The 18,571-nt window shown below is 37.6% G+C and overlaps 1 protein-coding gene across 3 annotated transcripts in view; it reads left to right on the top strand.

Moving 5' to 3' along the window:
* Positions 1-18,571, top strand: part of LOC103129234 (roundabout homolog 2-like) — a 187,102-nt gene that overhangs the window by 107,754 nt on the left and 60,777 nt on the right. For 2 of the 3 annotated variants that reach the window (XM_016664915.1, XM_016664913.1), the window contains one exon: positions 16,378-16,467. The exons of the other annotated variant lie outside the window; for it this stretch is intronic. In XM_016664915.1, coding sequence (XP_016520401.1) covers positions 16,378-16,467 — 90 coding nt within the window. The remainder of the gene's footprint in view (positions 1-16,377; positions 16,468-18,571) is intronic. 3 annotated transcript variants of the gene reach the window in all.

Genomic DNA, 18,571 nt, shown 5'->3' on the forward strand with positions numbered 1-18,571 from the left:
ATGGATGGATGGATGGATGGATGGATGGATGGATGGATGGATGGATGGAGAACTTTGCTTTTCACACTTCAGAAACAACCAGGAGGAGGGTCTTAGCGCTGTCAATAACACTCATGTACGTGCTGCAGCTGTGCTAATGGTTGAGATAAATTTACCGGGTCTTAGCGCTGTCAATAAGACTTGTATATTTGCTGCTCACACACTCCCCTTTGCTCTTTGGTTCACCACAACAGATGGTTCACCTTGGATGCTAAGTCTAGTTAGCATGGCCACCAATAACGGCAGATAAAGTTTTCCAGTAACAGTAAATTGTTTCTGTTCCATTAGCATATTGATCGACATGTACACAAGTATGATTGACAGCGCTAAGACCTTCCTCCTCCTGGCTTTGATTGGTTGTTTCTGATTGGGATTGGTGTGTTTCTGCAGATAGCATCAGGACCACAAGGAGGAGGCAGAGGAACCTGATGTTACAAATTATGTTTCATATTAAACTGTAAGCACACAGTTTTAACGAAAATATAGAACAATATGTTTTAAACTTTACCTGCTGCAGATTTAAGCACAAACATACTTTGTTTTCATAGAAATGTATGAATGTGGATATTTAATCAATGATGAACTTCCATTTTCTGCCTTTTCTCTAAAAGCCTTTTCCTTCCTGCCCATACGTCGCCCGCCTCACTTTTACAAGATCTTTTCACTGAAGCAGTCGGCTCAAGAGTGAGCTAGAAGTGATTTTCCCAACAGATGCTAACCGCACTCAAAATTACATCATAATTCGTCATTCATACATTAAAAATTATAGTATTAATGCATTAAAAAAATATAAGGCCAAATTTTTATGTGCAAAACCAAGTATTCGACTACAATCATTCCCCCACAGGAGGTTTTGTTTGTCCTGAACTAGCCTTGTTACAGTGATGGATGAGGTGGATTATAAGATTTACAGCTGGTTTGCTCAGGAGTTTCCACATGAAAATGACTCGCTGCTTCTCATATGCAGAAGTTTTACATGTTAACAGTGTATAAAAGGTTTGTTTTTTTATGCAAAATATAAATTCATCTACTCTGTCTATATCTTCTTATCAACGCACCGGTATAAACAATAACTCAACTTTTATGTTTTCTGTTTTTTGTGCAGCACACAGTTAAGCAATTTATTTCATCGGGATATTAACTGTTACGTCCATCAGATGGCAACAGTGACACAAAAGTCTGATGTGGTTTAAGGGAAGGAATGATTACTAATGAGCATCATGTGGTTTGGGTCAGAGGACAGACAGCCTTAACCACAGTCAGTCATCAGAAACCCAGGCCAAACCAAGAGAAGCTCACAAGCATGTAGAACAATTATTACAGATGCCTCACTGTATGTAAGGAATGCATGATACTTTAAATAGGCCCCGAGTATGAGGTCTAAATCTTTCTTCCAGCTTCGAGATCTTACTTTTTCTCTTTATTGTTTTGTTTTAATTCCAATATTGAATTTTTAAAAAAAGGTACACTGTCATTATTCTCTTTCACCCAATTAATGGTTAGAAATGCTAAAGAACAGAGATAGACTCATATTTTATGTTTGCTTGTGTGTCTCAACCTTTGGCAGTTTTTCTTTTCAAGGTTCTTGGAAGTATGATTATCTTTTTAATTAGTTGCAAATCTCAATTATCACTTGTCATACAAGGTCAGGGATAAGACTTGGGAAGGTCAGCCAGCCAGTCATGTAAGGGGAAGAGGTGGAGAAGTAATTGGAGCGCTTCAATTTCCGTAATAATTGAAAATGCAAAGTTTAAAGTGATGTTATTAATTAATCTATAAGCTCTTTACAAGTCATTAAAAGGTGTTTATTATCCATTTAATATGGGCAAGAAAGAGACAAAACTGGCCAGTTTCGTGCCAGAATAGTGAGGCAAAATCATTTACATGTATATGTCACATAGTTTCTAAATCAAACAGTTCAGATAAATTTACTATCCTGTAATCACAATTGAACATTTGTTAACCAAAATTCTTTAGCATATAATATTGTACTCTTTTATTCCAACATAAACATTCACAACCGTCAAAGGGAGCAGTATTATAATGATATGAGACTTATCACAAGGTAGTGACTTAGTTAGAAATGTTTAATTTAACAACAAAGGTGTATAGGAAAACAGATTTTGCTCACTATTTGCAAAGAAACTAGTCAGCTTTGTCCCTTTCTCACTCCTAATTAATGCCTGAGAGACACTCAAGTGTTTATAAGTTAACAACACATCTCTAAACTATTTATTAGTCATTTATAAAGGGAGCCTTATTATGAAGTGGTACCAGAAGTTGCTGTTCACAGCTTTTGTCATCTAAATCTGTTGTCGCTCTTCTTCTCAGCTTGGCACGTATGCCAGCATACCAATGTAAGCATTAAGTAATAAAGTGCAGTTTGTGAAACATGAAGTTCTGTGACATCTATTGAACATAAGGGTTCACTTGTTTTGTTTGGTTCATATATTTTGGGATTTAAAGCATAAAATTTACAGCCTTGTAGAAGGTACAACAAGGCATTACTGTTGTTTGCGTCACGTCACAATTTCATACCTTTTTTTAAATAATTGAGCTCCTGCAAATCTGGAGATGGAAGTTAATTTTCTATTCACAACCTCTGAAAGCCCTTAAGAGAGCAGATAATAAGACAAATTAATCAGAAAATAGGTTGGCCTACCATCAGTTATACTAACTTGAAGTGTTCAGCGTGGGGAAGTTAGTAAATCTTCATCAGTGCAGACAGAATGTCTGCACAGTATAGCATTAGATTAAGTAACTGTATCACTGGGTCACTTCTGCTACATTTGTGTAAAACCCAGATCAATTCTGTAGTTTTGGCTCATATAGGTGTGGTACATGTTGTATCTCAGGTGGACAATTTTGACTTAGCACTGATGATCAAACTGTACATGCATTGGTTTCTCAGAAAGAAACACAAGGCATTTCTTTATTTACCAAAAGCAGAGTATCTACCAGCAGCATTAAAATGCAAGGCAGATGTCTGAAGATACTTTCTGAAATTCTTCAGGAAAGCCAAAGCAGGGAAAATCCAAACGCATCCTCAGACAGACCGTCTGCCGAGCTGAAGCAGCAAAGCCTCACCATCCAACCACAGCTAAAAGCTAGCTTTACCATCCCAGACAAACATCTGTCTGGGTCTGCTTTCCCTTCACTCCACTGATGAGGTGGTAATTATAGGCAAGACCTCACACCTCTGGTGAGCAGAATAACTTGATGCTGAAGTCACTCTGCCATTTCTGTTGCCATGTTTCCATAATTTTGCTGACCTGAGGGTTCATAGCACTTAAAAAGGTGGAGATTTATGAGCAAGGTCAGCATGTGTCAGCAGGATTCTTGCTTTGCTTGCTTAATTGTTCAACAACTAGATTTTATTGCATGAAGCAAACACTGTGCAAAGGTTTTTTTAATGCTTTTCATCCAACCTGAAACCAAAGGAAGGTTTAAAAACAACAACAAAATAAATCACCTCATTGTCTATTTCTGTTGTGCTCTGCTGTCTGGATTGATGCAGAAGAGGCAGTTAGACCTTAGTGTGAAAACAATCCAGCTGCATCAGTGGTTAGACATCCATGGAGAGGATCTGTAAGTCAACATCCCTATACAGCTGGGAGAACATTCACAAACATTTCAGTTTTCATGCAAAAATATTTATAGCCTGGACTGTTTTTCACATTTATCAACACTGCAACACCAGCCTCTGTCAGTGTTTATTGGGATTTTACGTGACAAACACAAAGTACCACATAATCATGACAATAAGGAACGTGAACATGATGGTCTAGCTTGGTTTTGTTCTGTAATCTAAGCATGTTCTTTGCACCTCCCGATTAGTTGGAAGGTCTAGACTGTATAGGATTACCGGACGAGTGTGACAGAGCGATGTGATATAAAGTAAAGACAGCTGCAGGAGCCGCAGGAGGCTGTGGTACACAGTGAGAGCAGACAAACAGCACAATCTTCCAAAGTCCATTTGATCTGAGAAGCATTGTATGTTGGTCAACTTTTACTCCTCAGCCTCCTCCCTGACATGTCAGGCATGCTTCTTGGTCTTCCTGATTGACTTGTAGATAAAAGGGGGGTTATGATGTAAAACTGACTATTTTTACTTTATATCACAGTATATTGTTCCCATATCGAAAACATACAAAAATGTAGCTCATCATACAAACTACTTCGCAGTCCAACGCTCCTAAGTGCATGATGCATTTTTCAGATAAAAAAAAAGCCATTTGAAAACCAGGTATGTGTTATCTTTCACCTTAGAGTTATGGGTTACTTTATGCTCAACAGAAATCCCAGTAAAAGATGTTGAAGTTTGCATTTTCTATGTTACAAACTGTGTGAATAGTTTGTAACATAGCACTGGAACTGTTGCTGAACTTGAAAATATTACAATTCAGCATTCCAAGGAATAACTACCTTACAGTCATTGTGTTATTTAGAGTTCTAGCTTCAATTGAACAATCTGATTCCAAATAGTTTTTTATATTTATATATTTTAAACCTCAGACATATTTTTGTAACATTACTGTGAGTTGGAAATAGCAAAAGAGTTTAGAAATTGCTGCAGACCACATGAAGGCACTGTTGGACAGTGCCTTCGGTGCAGACCTGACAGAACGGAAAGCTGTGCGATGCCTAGACAGAAGGTGTGGAGAGTTGCACCTCGTCCCTCACTGCATTTCTCACCTTTGTGAATTTACGACCTTCTCCTCACAGCCTCTGGCCCTCCGGTGTCTCGGCGTTCCCATGTGTCATGTGACACCACTTCTTTCCAGCCAGCAAAGTCATCAAAAGCCGGGCCTGAGGCTTTCCTCTGCGGGGTTTATTTAACACTGAACACATAATACTGCTTTTTGTATGATGAAGCAACAAAATAATTCTAATACTATAAAGAGCTTTGCTTCTTGTAGCTAAGAAGCACATACAAAAGTTCATCTTTTTCTGTTTAATTCAATTGCTGTGGGTTGACATCTAGAGGAAAATTGCACATTTTCTTTCCAAGAAGCTTTTGTTGATGCAATGTCCATGCAAACTGCTTTGGTTTCTTTGACATGAATGAATAATAATTATAATAAGAATGGGAAATGTAATAACTAAGGGGGTAGAATAGATGCAGCACTGGTCAAAAATTCAAGTGTGCACATCGTATGCATGAATAGCTTATTTTGGGCTGTTAATCATGCATTTCAACTGATCTTTTTCCAGGGTGGAATAATAGCACAAGATGAATACATTTTAGGTGCACAAATTTGAATTAATTGTGTTTTTTTATTGCACTCCACATGCACTCTAAATAATTCAGGCTCATATATAAATATATATCCAGCAATGTTCAGTGAAACAAATGTGTTGCCATCTGTAGCGTTGCCATGGACAACCAGCAGTAAGAGAAACTAATGAAGATTTTAAAGAATATTATTCCAGTCAAAAAACATGGGGTGACCTAACTGAAGGTGTTTTCCCATCTGACAGTTCGGTAGACTTAGTTTGGTTGAGGACCAAACTTGTTACATTTTCAGCTGATGCGGTTCACTTTCACACTACAATATTGTCAAATGAACCAAGCCCTTTGAAAAACCTGTTCTCCCCCTCTTCTGTGGAGGCGCTGAACCAAGAGACATTGAAAAAAACAACATGAAAAGTTTTAAAGAAGACACTGAGCGCAACTTTCTTCACAAAATGTAAAAAAAGGCAGTAGTGCCAGATTTCAATGATTGTAGGATTTCTCTTTAGTCTCTTTAGTCTTTGGTAAAAAGACCATTTCTTTGGGTTGTAACCATGCATAATTCCCTGAATTATTGTCCACTTCCTGCTTTTGGAACCGTCTCCAGTCCACTTGATATTCACATTTGCAACCGAACCCCATCAGCATTCACTTCAACTGAACTGAGTCCTTGGTTTGTAAGCGGACCAGAGTTTGGTCTTTTGGTCCATGTCAGAGTTTTATTGCACATTCACACTTCACCACACTGACTACTAGAGTTTGATTAAAGCGGACTAACAGTGCTGATGTGATTTCACACTAAGTAACTCTCATAGGTCTCACTTAATTTTTTTGGTGAAGTAGCTTCAAGGTATTTGGTAAACCAAAAATAAATGAATCTGCTCCATATTACCAAATAAAGTTATGGCAAGGAAGAAGATATGTATAATATGATATGCATAAGTAAAATGATTAATCAGTAGCAGAACTGACAGCTGTGTGTAACAACATGCAAATAATTTAGCTCTGAACAGTCAATAATAGCAAGGAGTTCACATTCAGATCTTTTGTTTGTTGTGTGTGCAGCAGGGGCAGCCATCATAAAGCCAGTCAGATGTTTGACCAGTCAACTTATCATTAATCATGAAATAATTTGCAATGGATTGACTTCGGGCTCTGACGCAGTTTTTTAGCATAGTTCACAACTTTTCAACAGGACATTCCAGCCTTGTTATATCCATTCAGAGATTGCTTTGTGTCTAGTCATGTGAACACCCAGCTGTGTCCAGCTTTCACCCATTTAGCAGCTGCACATTGTACTCAGGCTTAAAGTTGTTTATTTTTTTAACAGTGCTGCTTTCTCAGTCTGCCTTCTCCAAGTTCATAATAATAATAAACTTGCGTCACTCTGGAGGCATACATTGGCATTTCTAGGATTTTCCAATTTATGAACCTTTGAGGTTGGTGTGTTGTTCTTAAACATTAGGACTGATTTTCCTTGGCATGAGCGTAATGACTTGGATCAGACCTCTGACTGTCAGAAGCAACTGGGTGTTCCCAAAAAAACATATCGACACTGGTTTTGGAAGAATTGCATTGCGTTTCCTGAATGGCCACCCCAGAGCCCTGACCTCAATCCAAATAAAATTTTGCGGACAATCTTTAAAAAGCGAGGTCCAAGACCTTAAAGTAGAGGATCCAGTTCTGATTGGAGGAGTAGTTAAATATCCACCTAATTCTTTTTTTTAAATCCTTTTTATTTTATCCTTTTTTTTCTTGGGAAAGAAAATGTTTTATTTTTTTATTTTTTTTTTAATCAGCATTTATGTTCATGACAAGTGCATATAAAGTTCTTACCAGCACTGCATATGTATGTGCTTGATTCATAATTGTAAAAATTCTCTAGGTAGTTTTTGTAAATGTGTAATAAAACTGTGAATTTCTTACAGCCTGTAATTATGTCGTCATCTAGTCGCCATGGGGCGAGTTCTCAGGTGGAAACAAGCTTTGATTTAATGAGGTAATGGTTTGATGAATCGCAGAAAAAAGAATATTGTAGGTGTTTTTGAGGACATATTTTAAGTTGCGCAACATAAAGTAGTTACCTCCTTTTGCGGGAAGATGTACGCTTTTTTGTTGTTTTTGTTTTTCCCTTTACATCAAAACTGCTGAACACCCATTTGAATTCCACAAGTAAAATGAATGGCTTAACCTGTCAGACACAGCGGACAATCTGTTATGACATAGTAAATCTTAATCCAGACTTCATCTTTAAGCATTTTGACTCGAACACCTGCCTCAGGTGAAATGTCTGCATTTTCCTCCAACGAGACCATTTTGCTTTTGACAACCTAATGAATTTCCTCGCTTGACATTTTAACAGATCGTTTGTCTTTCTTTTTACACAGCACAACTTTCCTGTCAATGCCAACGGCTCCCCGTCAAGACTATGAATGGGTCTAATCTCGCATGGCTTAAAAACTACTTCTCCTAAATTCCTTTCCAATGACCTATGTGGTGTTTGAAACAGTGATCCCTTGGATTTATCAACCAAAGAGCGGTGGAGTCACTTGAAAACTGCCTGGGAGTTACAGTCCAATGAGACGTAGGCCAAAATCAAACCCTTGCCACACTACGACTGACTCCTACATCTGCAACAAGTTACTACAAAACGAGCAAGACCTTTCGTGTTAGTCATTGTGGTCTCACCGACTCTTTTGCATATCTCTAAATGACAGCAACCAGAATCCCAACTCTGCTACCGAACCTGCTTGTGCTTTATCTGATTTTCGAGTCTGAAGAGATGCTGGCTGCATGCCTGCAGTGCTCTTACCGCTCGTCTTCGCGTCCCAGAGCTCTATTTTCATGTCTTCTAATCAGAACTCTGCCCACTGGGGTGCATAAGTCGGTTTATCTGCGCTCTGTCATTGGGCTGTGAATGGTTTAGCAAATTACCATACCCGTTTCTCTCTGATGAGCACCGATCCGTGATGGAACGAGTGTTTACTCATACAGCCGGGAACGTGAGGCTGCTGACAACAGATAGCGCTTGTTGTTTGTTCAGATTGCTGAGCTTCAGATCAGATGGTGACTGAACTGTAACAGCGGCAATCACGGGCAAATTTAAAATAATCCTTACTTTGAAAATACTGCTAAAGCTTCTGTATGTGAGATAGGCAATGCTACAAGGTACATGATGAAGAAAAAGTGCTAACCAATGTTCTTCAATAGCTAAGGAGAGGTAATTGCATGTCAGCAGCAGGAACTATTCAGGAAACATTATTCCAGAGCATGATGCATCATTGTGTTTCCTCTCCTTGTTTTCACCATAACACAGCTAAGAACAGATTAATAGGCGTGCGTAGTCGGAGCTGAAAGGTCTGTCATAACATCAAAGTTTGATCTTTTGCTCCTTTTTGATCTTGAATTAAAAATTCCCATCAATTACCTTGACACAAAATAATGCCACAAACAGCCGTGAGGCATTCACATTATCTAAGGCCACTGGCAAACAGGGAATTATACACAGCTATTAAAGGAGCATTATTATGTATTTTCCAGGCACGTAGTGACATTTTATAGCACAATCAAGCAACTGTGTCACCTTCAGTTGATACAAAAATGCTGTATATATAAAAAGCTAAAAAGAAATTTGAAAATTTAATGGTAAAATTGGACCTCTGTCTCTTTAAGAAACACCTGCTCTTTTTTGTGAGGAGTCATAAATTATTTATGGAAGGAGTTAAAGTGATGCTGTGCTTCATGAGAGCACATATTGAAACAGAGTTCAACTATTTTGCAACAAGGAAAAAATTATTACAGCGTCATTATCCATTTTAACAAGGATCACAAAAATAATGTTCTCTGTGTGTATTTTCAAGAGAACATACAGTCTGAGATTAACACATTGGAAGCTTAAGACATTAAAAAAAGGAGCAACATTGTTTTCTTCAGCCTCAGCCTTATTAGCATGTGCTGAAAATGTTGCTCTCTCTCGCTCACTTGCAGACAATTAATCACAGATGTGTCTCAACTTAAAATTTCCACTTTTCTTTTACATTTCTTCTTTTGTCTCTGTTTCCATAGACTTCATTTTTATGCACCTTATTGATTGGAAACACGTCAAATGACTCTAGTCAACAGCCTCTTTATATATGCGCATCTGCACTTGAATTTGGACTTTATGTTTCTGCTTGAAAACTCACCTTTAAAAACAGTTTAAATTTTCATCCAAAACGCCTCCATAGACTTTGTGGGCTCTGGTTTTCACTGAGTGTTTTTGTTTAGTGCACATGCCAAATAGAGAAGGTAAAATAGAATGAATAGGTTACCTATAACTTGGCATTATTATTCTGTAACATTGATATGACTTGCTTTTTATTTCAGCATTTTGCAGACATACAGTTTCCCTTACAGAATATTCTATCTCTTGATTATTAAAAAAAATTCAAGTGCCAACAGCCATCACTGACTCAAACAGCCTACATAAATATCATGACTCTTGTATGAAACATTTGGACGAAGCAGATTTCAGAGCAAGAGGAAGTCATAGAAGGTCAGAAGTCTGTCAGCTGCTGGGCTGAGGACTTAGACAATCTGGCTCTGAGTCACGACTCTAATCATCAGATACAAGAGCAAACCTTGACACAATAAACATGCAAACTAATAAGTAAGCTAACTACTAAAATAACTTGCTTATGACTTTTAATACAACCTAATTCCAGAAATCTTAAAGTGACATTTCAGAAGAAGCCATAACTTTTTTTTCTTTGCTTTACTTTTTTAAACTTACTTATTAAACAATGCATTTATTTTGAAAAATATGTATTTTTTTTAACACACAAAAACTATATAAACCTATAATGTACCATAGCTTCATCGCTGCAAAAAAAGTTATTTTTGGTCTAGACCAATTTGAAATAAGACAAATTGATTTTGCCTTTAAAATAAGGCAAAACTATATTACAATAATTTTTTTATTATTGTTATTTTTTAAGTTTAATTATCATTTTCCTCGTCTCTTTACTTTCCAGTTTGCTTCTTGAGCTTTGAACAAAAAGCATTATGTCTTCAGCATATTGGCGATCGGTACCGACGCTTCGTAGGCTTTGAACTTGTTCAAGATGGCTGTTTCGAAACAAACATGAGAAGCTAAGTTCTGAGTGAATATTAAAACACATTACATGATGAAAAGCTGTAGAAACATCACATTATTGGAAACTTCTCAGACGTTCTCCCACTTCACAGTGCTCAGTGGGGATAAAACTGCACTGAAAGCAGCTGCGGCAGTCATGGTGCGAGCTGCTTACACGGCAGTGACAGACTGCACAGAAGTTCACTCTAGCAACCATGCAATATTTAGCGCCCTCACAGCCAATCAGCACAATTTGTCCTGAAGCTGTCTCACTGTTTTTCTTTTTGTGGTTGGCTGCTGATCTCCCTCCAAGCAGATCTATCATCATGCAAATTGACACTTTTTTTCCCTCATCCACCCGTCACCCCGCTAACTCCCCTGAACATTTGCACTTTTATTTAACCACAAAAACCAATCAACCATTCAAAGATGAATCACATTCCAACCCCCGAGGAATGACGTACCTGTATTTACTGTGGGTTTTGTAACCAACGAGATAATGTTTGGGAAGAGATTAAACACACAAAAGTGCAATGTAGCTGTCAACACCAGAATCTGTGCAAATGCATTCACTCTCAAATTGGCAAGTCTGATCAAACTGAAGAACTGCTTGTTATTTCACTGATGATCCCTCCAGCTGGAGTTATGAAACTTTGACTGGAAAAGGACATTGGAGGATTATGTGAAAAATATCAGCTGTTGGTAACACTATCTATTTCAGTTCACACTGGAGAACTGACTTGTCTAAATACGGCGCTTTGTCAGACAAGGCTAAAATTTTAATCAGCCAATGAAAACATGATGGCTGCAACGGACTAAAGAGTATTCCTCAGCAAAGCTTATGGTAATTTCTAAAAAAAAACTTGATTTGCAATATAAAGGTGGCCAATAAAGCAGATTTTGGAGTAGATCCAATCACTGATACCAATACTTTTTATTAAGTCTGATATATCATCAAACTTATGACCTTAAGGATTTTTTGTAGTTTTTCCTTTGGATTATTTTGTTCACATCTAAAACAATATTTTGAAAAAGTTTATAGGTATCTACAAAATACTTTAATAACCTGTTAACATGATTACCCTAAAAAAATTATTAATTGAGCGCAAATCAAAACAAAATCTTTTTTTTTGGTTGTTGAGAGTTGAAGACAAAAAATAAATCAAGATCAAATCTGAAGCCAATGTATTGATCTTACCACGCTAATATTGATTCGATTCTGATATCGACTTAGTACCGATACTGTCGATATTTTGGATTGATCTGCAGTAATGTTTTCTATGTGATTTAATGTGGCAACCAGTTGAGCTGCATGTGATACATGGGGTAGTGTAGGTAAGACAACGCTTTATGTTGAATCTGCCATGTTTAAATCTTTACATTTAAATAATTATTTACATTTATTTATTTAGATGTGTGCCACATCTACATCTATATTCTCTGCCTCACGTTTTGCTGACAATCATATGATTCACTGTATATAATTTGTAAGATGTATTTTATTACATTTATTTTAGACCTGTAACTTGATTCTTTTTTATCAGGTCTTTTTTTGTTTTGTTTTGTTCCTAACCACAACTACATAAGAGAATTAAGTAAAAATAAAAGTGGTGCTACACAGCAGCGAATGGGATAGAGAAGTTAAAGTTTTGGAAAAACATAGAAGCAAGCGATGACATCTCATTGTTTTTACTAGTATTGTGCAAAATGTTTCTTCAAGAAGCAGATTAAATTATATATATGCTGATACAAACAGCGGATAGGAGCGATTTGCACTTATTTTTTCACTTGAGTTGCTGTTATTCTCTCTGCAGCCATAAAAACAAAACATTTTTAAATCATCCTTTCAATTATCCGAGAACTTAAGGCCCTAACCTGATGAGGCACTGTGCAAATTACTGTGCAATGTTTTTCTGTTGCTGTGTGGATATTAATAGAATGTATACATATTTATGATTTAAATTTATGTTTGTCAAGTACACCCTATCCTCACTGACATAGCAGTAACCATGTATGTCAACTAAAATCTAAATATCACACATGAATTTTGTCTGTTGGCACTAAATATGTTAGGTTGGATTTATTTTAGAGGTTACAGACACAACCAGGTTTTTAAGCTTCGTCTTCGTGCTACTTCATGCACTAAGTGCTTATTGGGTGTATAAGTACTATTAGGAGGACTGAATAAAACCCCCATTAGTCATGCAAGGAAAAAAATAAGTAAAAAAGAATCTAATCAAAATGTAAATGAATGCAATGGAGTTATGAAAACACATGAAGCAGACCCTCCAATCTGTGTTCCATTTTTGTCCATCCAACACAATGCTAAAGTGTTCAGCATTTAATTATCTTTGCGAGCCTTACAGTTTTATGTGTCGAGGTGAAAATAGCAAATAAAAGATCTAAATTTGTTTAATCTGAGTAAGCAATCCTGCTAGTTGTTTTTCTCTTGATGGCAGATCGTAAAACTGGTGTTAAATGAGCACATTTTCCAGGAAATCCATTCTCTCTGGATCTCTGGAAATGTTCAAGGTCTCTCACCTCTTGATCAGAGTGTGTGAAAGGACGCTTGTCCTGCAGTGAATAATCAGACGGATTTGTTAACAGGCTCTGGCGTCTGTATCCCCAATGTCACCATTTCAGACTCATCCATCTTCTTTATGTGCCGCCTGGGTCACGATGACGCTGCCTTTAACAAGATTACAGCAAAACAACCTAACCTTGTCATATTCTCCTTTCATATCCTAAACATTAATTACTACATAATCAGTAATTGTTTTTATTTATTTTTTTTGTTTGTTTTATCATACCAGATTCAATCTGTTAATTGCTTGCTTGATTTAGACAGTCTCAGTTTCTCCAAAAAGCCACTTTCAACCTGATCCAACTGCTGTACACTGTAAAAACACAGCGCACTGTGAATTTTTCTGTGACTATAGAAAGACTCATGATTGGAAGGGTGAGGGGGCTGGGAGGTATGACACTCTCTCATGTCTGAGGGGAGACTCTGGGGAGCAGGAGGACGAAGAATGGGGCCAAGCCTGCTATTGTATCTCCTCTATAAGTAGTCACTTATTTGCACATGTGTCACACTAATTAACCAGCAGGGGACCCTGATATTGGGTGAGTTCTTGAGGCTGGAGAGGAAATATTGAGGTAACACCATGGTCCTTGGTTGTCCTGACGCCCCCGGGGCAGCTGGGTACGCCACCTGTTAATGAACTCTGAAGTGGTCTCTAATTGGCCTGCTGACTGCAGACCACAGGGAAATCAGAGTTCACATGAAGACAGCTGATGAGGCTGCTGTGCAAACAGTATACAACATTTCTTATGAAAAAATAAAAAATAAAAAAAAATTCTTGATAAACTGTTTAATAAATCACAAAGTACAAAGAAAATTTGAGGAATTGTTGGAAAATGTCATAATTTTCCTCAAATGCATACAATTTCTAACTTGGTAAAGACCAGCCCCTTGTTCTACACTTCACTTAGACTATTGACAAACGATAGATTGCTAGAGGAGTGGACTCTGTTGAAGTTTGACATTTTACCTGATTGCTAATATTAGACTGTAATGCATGTAAGCTATTAATATTAAATCAATATTTGGAAACGTTGCCAACATGGACTGAATGCCTGAGTTCCCTTTCTACCGCAACAGTACAGAAAATCAACGTCATCATTCATAAGTTCTCCTTTTGTTTGTTGATTGCCCTGGGATTTCTGCCATTGAGCTGGAGAAAGGTAGAAATCCCAGACCAAACTCTGAAGGGAGATGAGAATCAAGCGGAATTGCATTAGAAGGCAATGAACAGGTGAAAAAAAATATTAGACAATTTGATACAAATGAAAAATGAGAAAAATCAAATAGAAATGATGCTGAAAGCAACTAACCAAAAAGCAAATCAAACTTTTCATTTTATTGCTATTCATTGTTGAATATTATTTTGACAAATATGTTGTCTGTTTTTGTCCCAACAAACTACAGACACTAAAACCACTGACAAATGGTTCTGTTGAGCCATTGGTGTCAGAAGATGAATGTCATTGCTGATGTGCGTGTCTGTGTTAAAGATGTCAAGCATGTTACCATCTCATGTGTGAACCATCACATTGTTCATGTCATATTCATTAAAGGAATAGTTCACAAATCTTAGGAGTTTGTATAGCTGGTCATATTTAACCTGCTGTAGCTAACTCTTTCAGTGCCTTAATTTGGTATGAATTCAAATTAGCTTGTTGCTCAAGCTAAAGCTAGCTGCCAGTGGGAGTTGTGCCGACACCAAAGCAAACCATATTAAAATGAATCCAATCTCATCTTCGTTGATTATTGGCATTAGCCGGAAGCGCTGTAACATTTTTAGCTTCAAGTTGTGTTAGCAGTTAGTCTTTAGCAGGACCAACTAGCCCTCTGTTTTTTTTTCTTTATACATATCTGTCCAATTCAAATATATAACTAATTTCAGTAAACATTTGTTTGGATTGAACTCCTATTTACTCTTTTAAGATTTCATTGGTTTGCTTTTGCCTTGGCCTCTCTCTGGCTAATTGTTAGCTTCAGTTTAAGACAAGCTAATTTGGATTCAAGCTAAATTTATGTCCCAAGGGAAGGATTTACTGAAGGTAATGTACAATTATAAGCTGCTCATAACCTTTTCAGGAAAGATCCTGAGCTATTCCTTAAACCTGCACATGTATCTGTGTGATTCTCAGTCTCTGGCCTCCTGCAGTGATGCCAGTCAGATACTGCTCTGTGGGTAAACAGATTACATGAGAGGAGCTAGATAATAAGTTTTGCTCGACATGCAGCTGTTTTAATGTCAGTTTAATTGCAGCACTTACAGGCACACAGACAACATAATCACAGCATGGGAGATTAGTTTTTTTTTTGTTTTTTTTTGGCTTCTTACTATTATTACTGTTTTTATGTTGTCTTTGTGCTTAAGAAAACCTGCTCCGCTCTTATTGTCAATTTTCTAATGGTGGCAGGAGCCAGTAAAATGACAGGTCACCTTCCTCTTCACACTTTAGCAATCTAAAGTACTCTCCACTGAACAATTCTGTCTGGCTGTCTGCTGCCCATCCACAGCGAACCCAGATCTCATTTAGGAAACAGATACTTCCGACAGACTGCCAGTCACTCAGCCGAAGGGGCTAGCTGATTAAGATTCCTCTTATCTCCCCACCCTAACTGCCCAGCCCCATATTAACCCGCTGTCAGTGGTACACAATGAGAATGGGCACGGCTCAGTCTGATTTATTTCACGCGGAGCCATCATAAGGGCACAGTTGGCCTCCTGTGTCCTCGATGAGCAGCACACACCCAGACCCTCGTGGCCCTTTCTTTATCGCCCCCGGGCCCCTCCTCACCGTCCCGCCCTCACACCGCCTGTCTGACACACTCAACCTGTCAATCTGAAGGCGGCACACGCACAAAGATAAAGGCGGTATCAAAAGGAGCTGATTAGCAATTAACGCCGGATCGGTGTATTTGAATTGTGAATGCATGCACAGTGTGTGTGCGTGCGTAAAGATTGGCATTGTCAATCACATAGAGTGTGTTCTGACTCCCACTCCCCCCTCCTGTCTATGTGCTCCTTTGGGGTACAGCCACTTCTGGCTATTGATATGGTTGAGATGACTCTGTTTAACACCCAGAGTCCCACACAAGATCAACTCAGGACAAGCTCACGCTGAGCACAGAGAAAGGACCACATCCACACTTTAATCTGAAGGATTCTTATACATAAACTGATTGAAAAGTTGAAGGATTGCAGAGGTTTGGCTTGTTTTGTTTTTGTTTTTTGTTTTTTTCTGGAGATGTTTGTGTTTGGATACCAGAGACTGGCTTTACAAAAAGGGACCCTGGTACTTCTGAGCATCTTTGCTGTCTGTCTCGATGGAAACAGAGGACTAGAGGTTTGGGCCTCGGGTGTGGAGAGTGGGCAGAATGCGTCCAGTTTTTCAGTCCCTGTGGTGTTATTGTTGACAGAGACTGGAGTCGCTCAGGACGGTGCCGGCGAAGGGGCAACAGCAGCTCCTGCCTCCGAAACTGAGGACGACAACTCTTTGGGCTACACAGGTACTGCTGCTGCTTTGCTTGATATTCAAAGAAACAGGAACCCCTGAAATTTGTTTCAATTTGATGCTTCGCTTTTTGTAAGAAACACACTAAATCAGAGCAATGTTTGAGCTTAGATAATATAAACTGAAGGTGTGTCACATTTTGTTACATCACAACAGCTTTTGTTACTATAATGACATTTATATAAAAGTATATGTGGAGGTTTATATTTTGTCAGCCTAATTTAAAATTACGGATTTATTTACCCAGAAGGAAACCTAAACTTGGTTAAAGATTTTCTGTACAACTCCTATTAAAACTTTTATTTAATTTGATACAACTTAAATTGTTAAATGAAGTTGCTGTAACTGATTAAACATTCTCCATTTATTATGAAAATCAGTGGTGGGCACAGCTAGCTAAAAAGCTAGTTGTGCTAACCTAAAAGCACTATGCCTAGTGTTTACCAAAAGCTAAGGATAAATTCAAATGATACCTATCCCTTGAAGGACTAGAACTCTTAAGTAACAATTTAATTTTAACAATATATTTTACACATGTATTATTTTGTTACTGTATGTTTCTCGTTTGGAATAAAGTTATTGGGGGGAAAAAAGATACATGAGGAGAGGAAACGAAACTGCTGCATAAACATTCTTCACCCACTTCAAAATAGTAACATGAATATAAATATGTAAGTTATTTACGAGTTTACAGTCAAAAACCAAATCTTCAACACAGAAGTTGAACAGCGAGGTAAATTAGTGCCCTAGAATTTATCTTGAAAAGTTGACTTGGGAAAGCTAAGTGTGCTAAACATTTTCAAAGTTAGCTAAAAAAAAAAACAATTAGCTCCACTTTTAGCAGATTAGCAGAAGTTTGCTCACCACTGACAACTTCTCTTACATACTTTTAAACATGATAAATAAGTTTCAGTAGTTTTTTTATGTTGTGCTATGTGTTGCAGTGTAGATATTGAAGCTTTAAAGGCAACCATTTCTTATATTATGTTAAAATAAATGGTAAATTTGAATCACACATTTTATGATAAGTTCATATTACAGTCTGTTGCTGCTTCTTACACTTTTTTGTTCTATTAAATACATTTTGGGAAACGTTTAGTGGTTCAGCAGATGTTTTGTTCTAATAGACACCAAAGCTCCGTTGTGAACAGTTTAGCTGAAAATAATTTTACCCAAATGAATCACTGGTACACATTGTGAACATGCTTTGAACTTTTACACATTTAATCACATCAATTTTATGTGATAGGCAAACACAAAGTAGTACATAATTAAAAAGTAAAGGAAAATGATATATGTCACTTATTGTGGCATATGTCATCTTCAAACCCTCATCTCCCCTTAATTGTACCCATTGAAAACAACCACCTTCACAAGGTAACAAACAGTAAATAAAGTCCAGCTGTTATGTGAAGGCCTGAAGTGTTGATACAGAACACCAGCGAATAAAAACCCCCATGAAGACCAAGGAACAGGTCAAAGCTGTGGAGACATTTGAAGCTGTGTTAGATTATAAAATAACAGCTCCAGCTTTGACCACAGTAGTTAATGTTTAATCCATAATCTCAACATGGAAACTGAATGCACAACCTGAAATCCACCCAGACAAGCCAGATTAGGAAAGTATTGATCATAAATAAGCTCATGGGAGCTCTGGAGGAGCTGCAGCTCAAATCGAACAATCTGTCAACTGGACAGTTAGAAGAGCCTCACCGCACAAAATCTGTGTGACTTATATGAAAGTGTTAGTTGAAAGGAAGCATTTGCATTTTGCCACAATACCTTATAGCAGACATGGCCAATACTCTGAAGAAGATGTTCTACTCAGATAAAACAATCCTGGAAAAAACTTGTTAGAGGCTTTAGAACACTTGAGACGACGAGAGAAAGAGACTTCAAAAGACTTCCAGCTGTAATTGCAATGAAAAGTAGAACAAAGTCTTGTTCCAGGCTTTCGAATACAAAAGCTGGTAACAGTTTTCAGGCTTTCATTCATAAAACATTGACAACCATGTATCTTCCTACCTCTGTATAATTCTGTATTACTTTGTGTTGGTCTATCGTATGAAATTATTTGAGATACATTGAAGTTTGTGGTT

Source organism: Poecilia formosa, unplaced genomic scaffold, assembly GCF_000485575.1.
Source record: "Poecilia formosa unplaced genomic scaffold, Poecilia_formosa-5.1.2 Scaffold528, whole genome shotgun sequence".
Lineage (NCBI taxonomy): Eukaryota > Metazoa > Chordata > Actinopteri > Cyprinodontiformes > Poeciliidae > Poecilia > Poecilia formosa.